General features: G+C 37.0%; 1 protein-coding gene across 1 annotated transcript; it reads left to right on the top strand.

The window, feature by feature from the left end:
- The first annotated feature begins 16,027 nt into the window (after positions 1-16,027).
- On the top strand, positions 16,028-16,971 carry LOC122318053. Its single transcript, XM_043135182.1, has one exon. It carries the CDS (start codon positions 16,067-16,069, stop codon positions 16,901-16,903), a length of 837 nt encoding a protein of 278 aa, XP_042991116.1. The 5' UTR covers positions 16,028-16,066; the 3' UTR covers positions 16,904-16,971.
- The last annotated feature ends 1,897 nt before the right edge of the window (positions 16,972-18,868 follow it).

Raw genomic sequence — 18,868 nt, 5'->3', positions numbered from 1 at the left:
AAAAAAAGTCTAATACAAAAGAGATTCAAGCATTATCGCTTGTAGAAGGCTGGGAGAAGGATATCCTTAAAAGTATTAGGCATTTCCTTTCGACCAAAATTGTCAACAAAGTGGCGAGAGGTTGCATTAGGTTTGAAGAGGTCCAATCTAAGCACTTCAAATTAGTTAAAGGGTTGGTTGGTGAGCAAATGGGACTTGAGCCTCAGCATGCCAGGACTGTATCTGTAAGCAAAAGCACAGTCTCTCGCTGCAACGGCAAACACCAATTGAGGATGCAGGCGAGTAATTACCCCCAAATGGTCAGCAGCTTTCTCTGCTCCTCGTTGACATTTGCTTGACTCTTCTTGTATTGCTCATGTTGCTGATGTAGCTCCTCTAAGGAGTCTCAGACCTCAGATTGATCAGCCTCAGCTAGCCACCCCTTCTCTCGTGAAGCCGCCATCTCTTGCATAAGTCCATGGCTACAATCCTGAGAACAAGATTGCTCCAAGTGAACAAAGTCCAACTCCCCCTTATGGGCTAGAAGCTCGGAGTGAAGGCGACCTTGCTTGAACTCAAAATCCCGTTGAATAAGGGAGAGTTCAACCCTAGCAGAGTCCTGCTTCGATTCCAACAACCCTAAGGCGAGGTCATCTCTGACTTTCACTTCCTTAGCATGACAAGGTTCATCACGAAGGTGAAAAATTCATCACGAAGGATCTCCAGCTCACCATATAAAGAGCGGGCACAGCCATTAGCCTACTCCATTGTTACCTCCAACTCCACCCTCCTAGCTTTCCATCACTCAAACTCTTTCTTGGCATAGAAGCCAAACTTGCATCTCTCCTGAACTTGCTCCTCCAAATCAACCCGATCCGGCATGATCCAGGCTGCTAAGTCGTCAATGCCCTGTAGAAGAAGGTAAATACCAAAGCAGAATAAGTAACAAGCAAACAAATAAGTAAGTGGACATAGGATCATAAGCAATAGAAATTACCCTAGAAAGAAAGTGCCTCAGTCGATTGGCCATTTTGGTGGTAGCTTCACTCTAGGCAGTGGCGGAGGAGGAAGATGCACCACCTCGAATCTCCTCAGGACCATGGCAACCACTAAGCAAAAAGGCCCTAGGAGGTAAGAAAGTTGAGTCAGCTCCCCCTTAGGGAGGCCATAAAAATCCCCCAACGGGTGAGCAGTACTTTTGTAAGCAAGGTCCACATCGACCAAACTAACACCCTCGCTCACAAGGCCGCCCAAGGAAATGCAGTGCTCCAAGAGAGAGGACCTAGTATCATCCCCAAAAGAGGAAAGGAAAGGAGAAGGGATAGAAATGCACTTACTGCTCACCCCCTCATTGGGGGAGGGAGTCTCCCTCCAGAGATAGTGGTCGGTAGCAAATAAGGAAGGGAGCTTCTCACCTCAGCATCTTCATCAACTTCCTCTGTATGAGGAGATCCATCATTGTCTTCACCGCCCTGACCGTCCACGCTACCTAGTGGGACATCCTCTCGACTTTCCTCGTGGACAGTATCTACCTAGCTACCTAGGATGGCATTTGTCTAGTTGTCGCGCCCGCCAGAAATCAACTAGTGGGTGGCAACCTCCTCTTCGACCAAGTGGAGTCTACCTCCCCAACTATAGTCTTTTCGGCAACAGAGTCAAAATGAAAGGCCATCGCCCACCAAGTTGTCAAACACGAGGAACTCAAAAACAGGGCTAGATGCCAAGACAAGCGTCTGGTGAGGAATTTCAAACTCAAATGTAGTAGCTAAGTTGGAGAGAGCTTGGCCTGCCAGACCTTCGTTGTCGCCAAGGCTTGGGGAAATCGTGGGTGCGGGTGATGTGTTGAACTTAGAAGATGGAGTATCAAAAGGAGTAGCCTGGAGAGGGGTTCTTCAAAGCTCTTTTCTTTCTTGCAGGAGAGGAAGCAGCTTTTGAGTGGGTACAATTCTTCAAAGCTTGTTTTGAAGCTCATATTGGTGGAAGCAGTAGCAAGAATAGGTGAACATTGATGTGGGAGCAATTGGGAGTCATCAAGAAGTGGTCAATCTTGGTTGGGGTCAGCAAGTACTTAGTCCAAAGATCATCGTTGTGATCCTCTACTCAAGTATGAACTATTTCAATTCGGGCTAGTTCCTACTCAAATAAGGGTTCTAAGGTAGCCAACAAGCCCATTTCCTAGGAAATTTTTCCCCAAGTGGCCTATATGGGAAAATCCCGTTGGAGATTCTCTGAATTTGGGAACTCCCAACTGATATTAGAAATGAAGAAAAACTTGGCAGCCCAATTTTTAGCGTTTGAGTGGCAAGTCTCGAACCAGGCCAATGTTTATCCTTTATCTTTCTTCCTAAAGCTCAAAATGTTGCCCTTAGTAGATGGTCACAGATGGTAAAATGCCAAGAACTCCCTAGCAGTTAGATCGGGGTATTCTTCTCCAGCAGGCTCAAGAGCCATGCAAAAGACAACACATGCACAGAGAAGAACCCTCCACGCTTGAGAATGAAGTTGGGTAGGAGCAATGCGAAGGAGGTCAAGAAGGTAGCGTATGGGGAGATAGAATGGGAACCTCAAGCCGTGTGACAAAGAACAAATAGTTAGGGCAACCTTACCACTAAAACCTTCTTGATGTCCACAACTGCAGTCAGGGATTTGTAGGTGAGCTCTGTCTGGGACACCAAAATCTTCCCGCAAATTTTACAGATCATGAGACCTAAGAGAAGAGCGCCACCCATACCCTTCAAAAGTTGGGACATCTAGGACATGAGAATATCCCACATTAATGAGACGAGAAGAAATGTCGTGTTTCTCCATTGAGACTCGAAAAGGAAGTAGGAGAAAAATACGGAGGGAGCAAGAAATGGTAAGAAATTGCAAGAAGGGAGCAGCAAGAAAGGAGAAATGAGAAAGGGGAAGCAAATGAAAAGCAAAATGGGAAACAGGAGTGGCATGCAAATCAAATGGGGAATACGAGGAAACGACAACAAGAATCATTATGACTTGACAATGTGATGCGATGGAAAGGGAACAGTTGTACGTTACCCAATAACTGTTACCACGCCCTGAGTAAAAACGGTGGGAAAAAATAGTTAATGGGCTAGCGAGGTGGCCCATCGGGTTCAGTGAAGGGCTAGCAGGGTAGTTAACAGGCCCGGAATCCAGTCCGGTCACTCACAGCTCGAAAAGTGAATTTACAGCTCTGGAATAAATCAACATAGTCATAAGTATTAGCTAATGATAAATTCCCCACGCCTACAAGCAAAGTGAATTAGCGAGGTAATTGGAGGGTCTAATAGTGTTCCAACCCAACCATGGATGATGATATTGGACATGGCCCAAATTACAAGCTAAAGGCCCACGAAGGCCTAATACTTTTTTGGTTAGTAGAATGGATATGCTATATATATGGTGAACATATTACTCATATTATTTAGATATACACTTCATGCCTACTTAGTCATGAAGATAATCAAGTCACTGTGCTAATCCCATACGACCCTACACCTATGTATATGGGTACCAGGTAACTCTAAAAACATCTCTGATCACATACTTGAGTTAATATACATCACTCTTTAAGCATCAGAGTGGTTGTAGGCATCCAATGCCATCTACAACCACTCTGATGCTATCAATCTTTGACTTGAAGGTTGACGATTACGCTCGGTGGTGGGACATATCCTTTATAGTATAAAAATAAACAATCACTATATTTTTTTGGTAATTTAAAATTACATCTGTAATGTCATTACCCTTTGCTCAAATCATTTCGGGAACTTCTTCTCATGTTTCTGGTTTATATCATTTACACCCAATTCTTTGAACACGTTAATATGATCACTAAAGTTGAAGATTACCAAATAATTTATATTCTTATAATTTTTTTTAAGTAAATCACAATATTAATTAAAAAATAATGACAACTTACTTCAAGTGGCTCTTTATCTCACGTTAATTGTTCAGCATGTACCACTGAGTTTTCTTGAACTCTCTTCCACACAAATCATAACCACGTGCTGCACCAAGTGGACATACTCGTTGGGAAACCACAGAAAATCCATTTCATTGTCTTGCTTGGTTAACATCAAAGTTTCTTTCCGGCCGATCAAAACTCATGTCAACTTTGTGGAAGTATTTGGAACAAAATGTATGACACTCATCATCAATATATGTTTATTCAATTGATCCTTTTGGGTGGGCCTTGTTACCCATTGTGGATTTCAACTTCCTAAGGAGTCATTCAATGTGATACATCCATCTATACTGGACTAGTCTTGCAAGTCGAGCCTCACGTGGCAAATGAACAGCTAGGTGAACTATGACGTCAAAGAATGGTGATGGATAAATACTCTCCAATTTACATAATATTATAGAAAAGTTTCTGTTCCATATGATCCAAAACTTCTACATTCAACATTATTTATATATATGTATATATATAAACCAGTTATATAACAAGTTATATAGTGCGTAGTATTATATACAAGCATATACTATATATCATATGGTGATATATAGATATAACATATATATAAATAGTGATATATACTATATCGTGATACATATATATACTATAGATGATATATATCAATGATACTATAGTATAGTGATATAGTGATATAACATGTACCATATAAATACTATAATATATATAGTACCATATTATAGTAATATATGATATATTATAATATGGTATATATTATAGTATTTATATATGAAATCACTATATAATAGATCAGACATATAATATCATCTAGTATATAATATATTAAATATAAAAAATCAATTAATTTACTAAATTTGAAATAAACATAGTTCGAACTGTATATACTACTATTCAAACGGTAAGATAGTCTCAAAATTGTTCAAACCGTATAACATATCGTTCGAACGGCTCTATAGATATAAGGTATCGATAGAGGCTTTTGAATGCTTTGTCGCCCCATAACAGCATTCAAAATTTCTAACGTAACCCAACTCAGTCGAACACAGTCGTCGCCGCCATCGTCACCGTCACCGTCGAAGACTCCTTTCCTTTTAGTTCCAACGTATATGTTTCAAGTTCGAACAGTGCTGTAAAAATTATAACGTTCGAACGGTTAGGGATTCTATTGAATGGTATAACAAAAAACAGTCTTACTGTTTTCATTAGTATATAATTATGTGAATATTCATGTATTATAATTTATAATTAATGTTGCATAGATATTTTATTTTTTAGATTTTGGTTGATAATTTCTTATAAGGGACGTATGCATGGTAGATCAGGGCAGCCTTTCATCAAAATGGTTTGAGAGAGAACTATTTTATTAGAGTGTGAGGTGAAAATTTATGACTTTCTGACTCTTATTTGGGAGGGTCATTTCATGATATTAGACATCATTGATTGTGGTTGGACATCAATTCTAGACCATAAGCAGTGTTTTTCTTGTATTTTCACTTAGGATTCCAAATTAAGAAATCTAATATTGTATAACAAAAAACTTTAATATCCTTATTAATAAGTTTATTATTTATCTGAAACTTAATTTTGATTTAACTTTGGTGAGATCACACTCTTGAAAATAAATAATATATATAAATTATATAAAATTCTAGGACTATAGGAAAAAAATTAGAGAGATATTTCTAAGTATATTGGAATTTTATAAAATTTTGTAGAGCATTTAGGAATTATAATTTTTTTTGGGGAAAGGGGGGGGGGCATTTTCTGTATTTATAATAATATTATGATTAACATCTACGATATATTTTCCTTAGGTAAATGTAGGTCTGCCCCTGACCATAATGACGAAGCATGGGACCTCGTTTCTTATATTGACATCGTCTCCGAGTTTTATAAAGAGCTCAGTGGTGCTAGCTCAGATGATAGAGGTGCATACACGATCTTTATTTGAGGAGCTTTAGTTATATTTTCAACAGACAGACTCGCCGATTTTATTGGTATTCCTAGATTGCGCACTACATATCCAAACGTGGTGCCTAGAGAGTCTCCAGCTTTGGGTGATGGGGAGAGTGCTAAGGACTAGGGATTTTATACAGATGAACTCGATGGCCTCTCTGATCATGAGGTGAGGCAGTTGGTTGCTGGCCTAGATGCTCCTCCTTATGATGGGATGAAGAGCATCAAACAGGCAGATCTATTTGGTTTCTTACTGATCATGAACTTGATCATCACCAACAATATTAATCCTCAATAAGACAAGATAGAGGTTGGCATGGATCGGAAGAAGTTTATGATATGCGTTGCTCGTGGCATTCATATAGACCTAATGGATTATATATTCAATAGGATTCGATCAGAGGCTCGGTACGTTAGGACATCTATATTGTCATTCGGGATCCTGATCACCTAGTTTCTACTATATGTCGCGATCCTACCAAATATTGTCCAGCATATTCGGGAGTCGATGAGACCGATCTACTCCTCCACCCTAACACGAAGCACGAGATACTTAATACTTCGTCTTTGTGATCCTATTCCAGACCATGTCAATACTCACAGAGATCCACAATCGGAATATCGTGGAGTATCGGCTAGTGAGACATCCACACAGGCCGTGGCATAGCACATAGCTACTTGTGAGGAGATGACTGATATAGTGCATGTAGAGATCAGCGGACATACATTAACAGTGATCGATATAGTGCGTATGGTGATCTGTACTGCCATGTTTGACTTACATATAGAAATTAATGCTGACATCTTTGACTTACATACAAAGATTGATGCCATATTTGCGACTCAAGTCTTGATCAGTACTCAACTGACAAAGCTAGAGACACGCCTGGTTGCAGTCGTGGATGTAACACCCCTTTCACATACTGGTCAGGAATGTCACTTGCTTACGTACATATTGCCAGGCAAGAGACTTACATAATTTTCATATTTTACTAAAATCTTTGTTCATCACTTAAAGAGTTTATAAAATAAGCAGTCTTAAGAAAACATAACCAAATTGTCAAATTGGCTGGATTGAAAATACTAAATTCATAGTCTGTTCATTCTAAACTTGGCCCGCCTGCTCGTAATGATCATCATCCTGACCTAGGTGATTTAACGATATAAAATTGAACTAAAAGGATTCAAATACTCAATAAGCATTATTTCATACAGTCAAAATATACTAACATAGATTTTCAGTCATTCATTCACGTTCATCTACGTGTTATACATAATACATGCATTTCATTTGAAACATTACAATGTGTGTTTTTTTTTTTTAAATGTTTTCCTTTCTCATAAAACATCACCTTGTACATTCGCTCGTAAAGAGCTAAATGATCCGACAACATTCATTTCTACTGTTATCACTTTCCTTTCATTTTCATTTCATATCATTTAGAAAAATATATAAAGTACAAACATAATACTTACCTTGCTGCGCTGCTTCTTGAATCTTATTTAGTAACTCATCACTTATAGGAAGTACTAAATAATATTTAATCTATCTAAAATAACATATGTTAATATTTTCTGTGAAACAAATTTATGGGATAAAATAATTATTTAATCAAAACTAAACCAAATTTAAAATATTAAGCCCAATCTAAGATAAACCCAAACTTGAACACATAAGGCCCATGAAGAATATACCCGAAACCTTTAAAATCTTTAATCTACCCTCTTCACAAACGTAAGGTTAATAACGTAAATAGCTCAACCTTTATAAACACTAGGTTTATGGGTGAGTCAAAAAGAATTTATAGCTTTGAATTTCAGAATGGAAAGATGGGGTATTGGGCGGCTGCAACTTACCCAGAAGGATAACAGAATTGAAGCCACCGTGCAGGAGAGCACTCAGACGAAGCTGGCGTCGCACCTAGAGAGAGAGAGAGAGAGTGAGAGAGATGGAGAAAACGAGGTGGGTGATCGGCAGCTGCTCACCAAGAGGGAGGAACACGTGGCTGAGCTCGGCGACCCGAAAGTGGCTGGACGGAGGTCAGTGGCGCTAGGCAACCTCCTCTGGGACGGTCGTGGAGAGCGGAGCTGCGGCGTCGTCGCTTGGTTTCTGGCATGCACGGGTTGAGAGCACCACCGTGCTCTGTTTTGGTTGCTAAAAACAGAGGTCAGTTGCGTAGGGTGGCAGTGACTGTTGGTGCGTCAAGGTCTGGGTGGCAGGCGTGGAGGGGTTTGGCAGCGGCGTGGAGGTACTCGGGTTGTTGCGTGAGGAGGTGATTTCCGAGATGTGAAGGTTGGTGGTGGAAGGCTCGGTTTTTCTTCATGCTTGGTTTGAAGGGTCCGGTTTGTTGAAGGAGAAGACGTATTTTCCTGGTCTGGTATTCGGTGTTTGAAGTGTAACGGACTTACAATTTCTAGGGATATCAAATTGTGTGAATGGTCGTGTTTGTCTCATATCAAATGGATATTATATTATATGAGTAAATCCAAATCCGATTTGCTAAGTTTATTATATCAAAATATCAAATCATAACCTGATCCATTTATTTAATTATATAAAATCGAAGTTAAAACTTATTTGGTATTTGTATTATATAAATTGCATAAAATCGTTTATTTGCACTTAGAGATGAGCATTCCAACTAAAAAATGGGACAAGATGAAAAAAATTGTTTATTTTCTTCCGTGTTTCAACAGTATATTGTTCCCATGAAAAATTTGCCAAAATTTGAAGCATCACAACGACATTTCAACCAAGATTCAAAGCATCACAATGTTTTCTTCCTCGCAATGATTCATGCTTTAATGATATAAAATAGACCCAATTTCTGGATTTTCAAACAACCCATAGTAAAACTATCCGGAAGCCATGCCAATGAAATTCTCTTGATTATCATTTCTTTCTTACCGTTGAAATAAGCCATCCACTCATTAGCATCATATATGGCATGAAACAAAGAACATAGGCTTTGATGAGTTCTTTATTGGAGTTGGTGAATCCCATATAAGTAAACAAAATCTTAGAGGCAAATTTTCATAGATTTTGCAAGACAATGGATGGAGAACTATATTAAAAAAAACTAACGTAGATAAATTTAGGCTCTCATATCGAGTCTTCATTAGTGATGGATTTTGAATTTCAAATGTTGAAACGGTTCCTCCTATCTATATATCTTCCATTTTGCCAACTTTTCAAAATATAGTCTATCTTTCAAAAAATCAAATAGAGAACTCGACAGAGCCTTTGCAATCTCTCTTCAAACCGAAACACTTACCTCACTGCTATCGGAAGACACCTAGAAGGTGTTGAAGGTGAGTTATCATAAGGAGAGTCGGAAGACCATTTAAGTAACCCAAAAAGTTCTGACCCAGCCACCACCATAGCAATCTGATCTTCTCTCGATAAGATCATGTTGAATCCTCTTTCTTTTCTCCACTATTCTTGAGCCTAATTAAGCCTAAATTTATTTTTTGCTGCACAAAAGCCTTCGTTGTGGTAGTCACAGTCCAGCTACCAATTTTGTCACAATCTATCCTTCCTCTCGGTGAGTCTTTCGCACGACCCCTTTTGCTTGAAAATTATTTTCTTCTCTAACGTGAGATATGCAGCTTTAATTGTTAAGTAAATCATGTTATTTTCCTTATAGCCTCCATTTGTAAATCATAAAAGAAGTTAGATTTGCTTTTGTCAATTCCGTAGTCTCCCTCTGTAAATCATAATAGGTTAGATTTGCTTCTTAATGGCTAAATTACATTCCAAACCTTTTTTTTTTTTTCAAAAGTGAATACTTTATTCTTTTAAGATTTATTTGCCTCTAGTTTTTCCGTTAGACACATGTAGAGTTAAAATGATTGCATAAAAAACGATCTATCCTTATTAAAATTATTACCAATTTGAAGACCCTTATTATATAATTTCTCTTGAATTATAAATCATGACAAAAGTGATTGCTTTTTAAGATTTGGGCTTGATTTGAATTTGTTTTAGTTTGGATTATGTTTTTATGAGAATGACACTTATATTCAATGGCAGTTAAAATATATTACTAAGTATTGATTTATAATTAGATTACAGTAATAAATTATAAAGGATTTTATTTAAGCATGATTAATTCTATTTATGAACCAGCATTATGCTATTTCTTTTAATAGATGTAGATAAAATATAACTATTCACTAAGTTATAATTTGAAAATCAAAAAACATTTAAATAATATTATTATTAGTTCTATATAAAAAGCTTAAAATTTTTAAAATTATTTTCTATAATATATATTTACTTGAATAAAATGTTATGTCATGTATTTCTAATAATTTAGTGAAGTTTGACACTCAGTTAGTGGCACGTTTGTCTAAAAAATTTAGTGACATAGAGATGATGTTTAAACATATTAATTGTTTAGTGATGTTTGATCAATTGTTATTAATTATTAATTTTAAATAGTTTTAATCATGATTATGCATAGTGCATATTTAAACATAGATCTAAAAAAATCTACGTCTATAATTTTCTGCACATTGCGTGGGTTACATGCTCGTTAACATAACAAGTCGTGTTGTATCAATCTATTTATGTAAATGGATTGAATATACTCGAAATTAATTGGTTTGACTTGATTAAATTTAGTATAATTTTATATAAATGTTAAAATCACATTAACAATAAAAATTATAAATCAACTATTAGTTCAAAATTACAATCTAAATAATAAAAATATCGAAATTAAAATTCTAAAAATGTTACTTTTAGGTATAAGGATATAATTATAATTTTAATTTTATTAACGGGTTGATTGTTATTAACCCGTTAAACAATCATGTCTTAATGAGTCAACCTATTTTGATCCGAACCAGTTAAAATTAAACTCAAATCCGTTATTATCATATCATATTTGTATTTGGTTAACGAATTGTGTCACATATTATCATCCCTAAGAATTTCTACGAATGGTGACTGTAATACTCGTTCTTGTGGTGGGTCTTTTAGAAAATAATTTTATGAAAAGAGACGGGAATTATCATTGGTTTTAGAATTTCTTTTCCTTTCATGCTAGGATACAAAAGACTCAATATTTATAAATAGAAGTGTTTCTTAATTTAGAAGGCTACAGCGGAAAACATTAAATTTATAAATTGAAGTCTCTCGTACAAAACGTTGTGGTTAAGCTTTCGTGCTCTTCTCCTTGGGCTGTGTCTGTATTGACACATCATACTCATCTTGTCCCTAGGAGGGCACACATAAAAACTAAAATGAGTCGATGACTCGTAAGCATTACTTCATACAGTTAAAATATAACAACATAGGTTTTCAGTCATACATTCATCATTCCATGCATACAATACATAGACATTCATTTCTTTTTAAAACCTTGTGAGATGGAGTTTTTCTTTAAAAATGGTTTTCTTTCATGAAACAATTTCTCACGCCTTGCTGTCTTTATTTCTTAAAGAGTCTTAGCATGTATACATTCTTTCTTAACATGCATACATTTTTTTTTTATCACTTTCATTGGCCGTTACACACTATTACATCCTATGTGTGAGGGTTAGCGATATTTTGGACCTTGATTCTACCCGTGGCCACGGGTTAGGAATCCATTCCTTTAGGGTGTAGCATTGGGTGCATTACCAGTACTACTTACTCGGCATTACAATCTACCCAGTCCAGTCCTTTGGTACCCTTACCCGTTCATTCACGTGGCCATTATGTATTTTCTTACATTAAAGCATTCAGTCCTTTCATTCATTTTAGTCCTTTCAGTTCTTTTCAATTTTTTCAGTTCTTTCAGTAATTCAGTCCGTTCATTTGTAAAAGTTTTTTAAAAGCATGAGTTTAAACATCGTCTTTTATGGCATCATTTAAAACATCAGTTCATGCATCCTTTAAAGCATTAGTTCATAGGGACATTTAAAACTCTTTCCTTGCGTCGTTTAAAACATAAGGCCTAAGTCTCGCATTTCATTTCGTGAAAATACATATAATACTTACCACGTATACCATCCATTCACATGCATACACTTACATACTTGGGGTGCGTAAAAAGGGGCTGCCAAGGAGTGCCGTTACATACTTATGCTTGAAAACTTATACCTAGCATTCTTTCATAAACATTGTATAGGAAAAGCATTTCATTTTCATTTTCATTACTTTAGAAAACTCTAGAAGAGTATGAACATAATACTTACCAAGACTACATGCCATACTCATTTCATGCAGTCCATTCATATGTATGTCAGATGGCAACTTACATGCATACACATAACCTCAACGTCATTCTCTATCTAGTATATAAGCAACTATAGTAGAACTAGAACTACACTTCACTTGGAACACTCTCCATTCATCCCTGTGTTCTTATGTGCCATTTACTATGCTAAAACCTTAGGGGTCCATTTACCATCACTACCTCTATCTTCTATGTCTTCCTTATCACGTTTCCTCTTTCTGGGACCCACTTGGGTCATCTTTTCCAATCTAACGTTATACTTTGAGGTCTTATCCTTTAAAGTGAACCTCTGTGATTCACCTTAGGGTTAAGACACTAAGACCTTTGTTTTACTCTCTTATTAACCCCATTCCAATGCATGACTCAGACCAGCTAAATCACTCATCTCAATCCTAGACAACATACCATTTACTACCTTCATGCATCCTAGCCCATTCTCAATCCTCATTCCCATCCATACATGCCACATGACTTTAAGTCAACTCTGAGACTTAAACATCGTGCAACCATACTTAGGACATATTACTCATTATATCTGGTAAATCCGTCCGGTACACATGTCTCACCAGATGCACATGTACCTTACCCTTTATCACATAAGAACAACTTATAGTCCATTAAACGCTTGCTTGTATAAACAAGCTCCATACTCTGATATCAACTTCCACTCAAACCCTGTCAGCAGCACCTTCCTATTTCCCGGCCCTTTACAAGTTCACCCCAACACTTACACGACAAGACTCATTCATTCTACGCCTCGGTCTCATCGAGTAGCTTAAGACTACTCCCAAGCTACATCGTGAGACTCGTCACTATGAAGGGTCACATTACAACTACTTTAAAACACCGTTCCACAGTTCCCAACATTGCACTGTATGCTCTACGCTCCTCAACTACACCATCCAAACCTTCGTGCCACATCGTCACACATCATCTGGTGTATCATGACACTACAGAGAGTACACTTCACGTGAACTCTCTTCCATTCACACTACGTTACGCATCACTACGACGCATGCCACACGGTGCATCGCCGCACTATATGGAGTACACCTCACGTGTACTCCCTTAACACACTAAGCCGCATTACAACTACGACACACACCTTGCACCCATACTTCACAACACAGTCCACAACACTACACATCACACTCCACAACACTACACATCACACTCCACAACTACACCTAACACTTCACTACACAACCACACTTCACTTCACAACTACGCAGTAAACTCCACAATACTAATAGCACAGTACACAACCTATCAACTAACATTTATCATAAATAATGAGGGATATAGGTTTATAGCATCAACGGGATAACCCGTGCGTTGCTCGCTGCCAGTCACGATTAAAGGTGTCGGAAGAGTCGTACATGGCAGTTAAACCCCGTACGGTGGCTATTTAGGCTATTGAAGGTAGCTACAGGTGTGGATCTGAGCGTAGGAGGGCTTGGTTGTGGCCCTAGAGTGGTGGTCTCATGGTGGTGCCGAGGTGGCACATGGTGTAGGTACCGTGGTCCATGGAGAAGTTTGGGCCATGTATAGCTAAATTGGGAAATTCATAGGTTTCAAGGCCGGGGGTTAAGGCTGGCCATGGAGGACTTAGGAGGTGCCATGGTGGTCAAGGGAGGTGCTCTGAGGGGTTAGAACCTATGCACATTGGCGCTAGGGCCTTCGGTGGTGGTAAATCCTTGTGAGAGACCCATTTATGGGTTCTCGGTGTGTTTGCACGACTGAGAGGGAGGGGAAGACTGGGTTTGGTAGAGGAGGTCCACAGGTGGCAGGGGAGGCTATGGAGAGGTGGCTGACAGCCTGGGTTGCTGCATACGACGACGTGGTGAAGGAACCAATATGGGTTTCGTGCATGTGTGTGGGGGGAAATCCGAGGGAGGAGAGAGGGCTGCGGGGAGCGGAGGTTGTGGAGATGGAGCCTGTGAGGTTGTGGTGCTGGTGGAGGTGCTCAGAGGCCCAGTTGGCCACGTACGGTGGCCCAAGGAGGAGAAATGGGCTTTGAAACCCATTTCGGTTGAGCTACTCTAGGGGGAGAGAGAGAGCACGTGAGGAAGAGAGACCAAGGTAGGGGAGGTCACCGGAGGGAAGGGGGTGGCTGGTGACCATCGGTGAGACTGGGTGGCGCACGGTGGCGCTGGGTTGGAGAAGGAGAGGGAGGAGAGAGAGGAGAAAGGGAAAAGTGAGGGGAAAAGGGTAGGGGTTTGGGTAATTAATCCAGGTCATTCGTCTTGGGATCTTCAAAACGATCTAACGGTGAGTTTAAATACTGATTTGAAAATGCATAAGCATTTACTTAATTTAAAACATTGAGATGAATTAAGATATAATATTATTTTATAAACTAAAGTTCATAAAATAATATTCCTTCATCATTAAATAAAATGATCAAGTCTTGTTAATTACTTGAAGAGAATAAAACTATTTAAATTAATTTAGAGTTTTTAACATAATTTAAATATCATAATATTTTTAAATGACTAAAATCATTTAAATTAAATAATTTTTCATAATTATAATATTTTTGGAGCTGTTCAAAAATATTATAATTTTGTTATTTAAAATTAAATTTAGTCTAATAATACTAAAAATATCACATATAAATATTTTTAACACATTTAAAATATTCGTAAATTTTAAAATACTGAACTTACTTTAAAATTACATGATATCTTTAAAAATATGTCATTGATACTCGACAAACAAAGTTTATAATTATAAAAGAAAGAAATAGCGGGTTGTTAAAGTGAAATAAGGCGGAGACTGTAAAACCGCTGATCCGTGAAGGAGATAAAGATAAGAAAAGGGCGAGAAGGAGGCAAAGTTGGCCTAGGTGAGGACTGAGTGGGAGGGTTGGTACGGGTGAGTGGTTGAGAAATAAGGAGATGCTGTGGCGTCGGAAAGAATAAAAAAATAAGAAAAGATTTGGGAAAACACGTAAACAACTTCGTTGTTTTTTTAATCGAAATTTTAATTTGGTCCCAACGTCTCTTTTTTTGAGATCATTTTCGTTTCATTTTTAAAAATAAATTTTTATTATATATAGTACTTGTATACCGGATGTTTATATTTTAGAACAATTTTTTTTTTTATAATAATATAGGACAAACGTGCTGGCGCGTAGCTCCATTACTCGTTCATAAAAAAAAATATATATATATATATATATATATATATCTTGTTGAACTCAAACTCTAGGGTTTTAACTTCTCTTTTAAGAGAAAAATGCACATGCCTGCCACTACCGAAAGGCTATTGAGAGAACGATATGAGAGATACGAGAAAAGAAAGCCTCTCTCATGGTATTATCTGTTCTTAATTACACAGTGCGAAGTGGGGCTAATCTACATCATCTCTATGCATGTGCAAACATTTTCTTGGATGCTTCATCATGCCAAAATGTCAATAGAAAGACTCAAAACTAGTAGTCCCCAACGTACAATCTTTTAATCTATTCTTAATTAAAAATTGCAGAGCGGAGCGTATAATCTTGGTTGAAAGAATGTGATCATGTACTATTTCGCATCCAATTTCTGAATAAATATGTACGCGTGCGTAAAACGATGCAAGAATAGCTAATTTCTTTTTCTTTTCTCTTCACAGTAATCAGAAATCAGCATGCGCGTCAAGGCATAATTTTGTAGAAAACAAGTTGGCCAACAAAGCTGCATGCACTACCAACAATAATTTTGCCTCGTCTCTCATAGTATTCACAATTGACTCCATCAACCCATGCAATTATATTCTTGTGAACTTCTGTTGATCAATGCGGGCTTATGTTTACTCCTCCTGGACCTGAATGTACCTGAATGTAGTACCTTTATATCTCCATTATTGTACATTTTATATATATGTTTGTCTACAGACAGCTGTGGAAATTAACCACGCCCTCTTTCCTAATCCTAGCTCTTCCTTTCTCTAACTCCCTGATCTCTGGCTCTCTCTGTTGATGGGAAGAAGAATGGCCTTCTCTGCTGGACTCAGGGTCCTTACAAGTACCATTCTGGTCCTAATCCTTGTTCCTTCAGCTTCTAGTATTAAAAATAATCATCATTATTGTCCTCCTTCTTCCTGTGGCAATATCCCCAACATCAGTTATCCGTTTCGACTAAAAACCGATCCACCAAACTGCGGAGACCAAAGGTATGAGCTCTCATGTGATGACAATAGCCATACATTGTTATTTTTACATGGTAGTAAATACTACGTAAGCCAAATCAATTACAACAACTACACAATCCGAATTGTAGACTCAGGTATTCAGGAGGATAATTACTCCTTCATCCCTCGTAATTTTCTAAATCATGATAATTTGAGGACTTGGCCAGAATTGGATATTTCATATGATCTACAATATTATATGAGACCAATATCAAAAGTAGTGGTTATTGTGAATTGTGACAAGCCAATGCCTTCGAGTAACTATTTCTATTGGTACACGGCTTCTACAAATTGTTCTAATATCAATAAAGGATCTGGGTCTTCTTCCAACTCGTCTTTATCTCAATATTCCAAACGGTACATATATCTTATTGTTGGCCGTGACCAAGCGAGTGTGATGGATGTGGAGGAGTCGTGCACGATAGAGCAAATGTCTCGGACATCGTGGCCAGGAATAATTGATGCTGATCATCCTATTAATATTTCCACATGTACAGACCTCCACAATTTATTCTCATATGGTTTTGTGCTTTCATGGTACCGACTTTATTGTGGAAGCTGCAGCTACGATTATTGCTACGTGCATGACGATAATCAAGTTTCTTGCCTTGAAACTCGTGAGTAATTAATAAATTTGAGCTCAGAATTCTAATGAGATATTATATATATGCTGTGCTGATCTATGTCGATCTTGAATGCTTCGTTATGTTGCTTTTGCAATTTAAGTACTACTTGTTCGGACCTGGCTGAATTCTTGGATATCCCACTCCAACTGATTAGCAGTAGTACCATGCATTATTTATTGAACTTAATTATTTTTAGGATGAACATTTTTTAACACAATATCCATTTCAAGGGATATATACATGATAGGGTCTATATTGACCTCATTTTTAATTGAAGATTCGCTAATGTGATTCCTTTTTTTTCTGTCAAAACATGCAGGATTATTTGCTTTCTTAGTACTACTGGCCGGATATGTAGGTGATCAGTTTTCTATCTCAACCATATGATGTTAGAAATATTATAACCTTGTGCGCGGGCATCAGTGATTTCTAAGTACTGTTGGATTATTAGACATCACATTTTTTACATCTCAGAAACAATAAACAAAATGAAAAGACAATTTGAAAATTTATTAACAAACTAGCTCCCCCTTCTTCATTGAAAATTTTAAAATTACTGTCTACTTAGGACTAGTTTTAAAAAAGTGATTTTTTATTTTTATTTTTTTAAAGAACAGTTGAACTTCATTCAAACAAGAAACTAGCAAGATACAAATTACAATGAAAGTCAACTGTCAAGTCAATGATGTACATATCATTGCAAATACTTAATTAAGGCATATAATCACACTATTAAAAATAACATCTAGACAACTATTCCACCATTAAAGGGTATCATCAATGTCACGAGCATGCCACGCTAACATATGTGCAACTTTATTACCCTATCAATCGTCCCACATATAAAATTTCAGATTCTAGAAAAAAGATGAAGAAGGCTCTATATATTCATAATTAATGGTCTCCGTGGTGAAAAAAGATGCATTCTCAAAAAGATGAGCTAGTTTTACAAAAGTGATTTTGTACCATGATGCATGCGTAAGGCAATTATATATTTTATAAGTTAACTTCTTCTAAGTCAAGATCTTGCCAAGTCATTGTGTAACGACTTATCTTTTGTAATAAAAAAAAAAATTATATAGATGTAGTAATTCTCTGAAAACTGTTCTCTATGGCCCTATAGATCGCTAGTGGGTCAGACTTAAGAAATATTGATGCGACTCTACATGAACTAGTTATTGTATTTATTGGTAACATAAATGAATAGATTTGTTTATACAGTTTTGTTTAAATCACTTTTCTGTATATATTAACTGATCACTTACTTTTATTTCTCACTGCAACAAATTATGGTTTTTCCTACGAATTCTTTCTCCATGACACAAACTGGTGGGAAAAACCTACTAATTGTCTCCAAAATTATCCGTGACAAAAAAACAGGCTTTTTATCATGAAATTAATTCGGTTAGAATAAGAAGCTGCAGCCCATGCAGAAAAGATCTTTTCTGCATGGGCTGCAGCTTCTTATGCTGGATTAGTCCTGCCCAGGGGTAAGAATTCATATCTCTTCGATCTATTTGTCTTCTTTCATCTTTTAACCCATCATTATATATGAAACATGAAAATAGTTTAAACTTGCAGATATGTGCAACTTTATTACCCTATCAATCGTCCCACATGTAAAATTTCAGATTCTAGAAAAAAGATAAAGAAGGCTCTATATTTCCATAATTAATGGTCCCCGTGGTGAAAAAAGATGAACTAGTTTTACAAAAGTGATTTTGTACCATTATGCATGCGTCAGTCAATTATACATTTTATTAGTTGACTTCTTCTAAGTCAAGATTTTGCCAAGTCATTGTGTAACGACTTATCTTTTATAATAATAAAAAAAAATTATATAGATGTAGTAATTCTCTGAAAATTATATAGATCACTTGTTAAGAAATATTGATGCGACTCTACATGAACTAGTTATTGTATTTATTGGCAACATTACTAAATAGATTTGTTTATACAGTTTT

The sequence above is a fragment of the Carya illinoinensis genome, chromosome 8 (assembly GCF_018687715.1).
Source record: "Carya illinoinensis cultivar Pawnee chromosome 8, C.illinoinensisPawnee_v1, whole genome shotgun sequence".
Classification (NCBI taxonomy): domain Eukaryota; kingdom Viridiplantae; phylum Streptophyta; class Magnoliopsida; order Fagales; family Juglandaceae; genus Carya; species Carya illinoinensis.
Note: the sequence above shows the minus strand (reverse complement) of the source record. Positions and strands in the feature narration are given on the sequence as shown.

Bases quoted from the DNA above. Each gene is read 5' to 3' on its own strand.
- LOC122318053 (XM_043135182.1), top strand. From the start codon at position 16,067: ATGGGAAGAAGAATGGCCTTCTCTGCTGGACTCAGGGTCCTTACAAGT.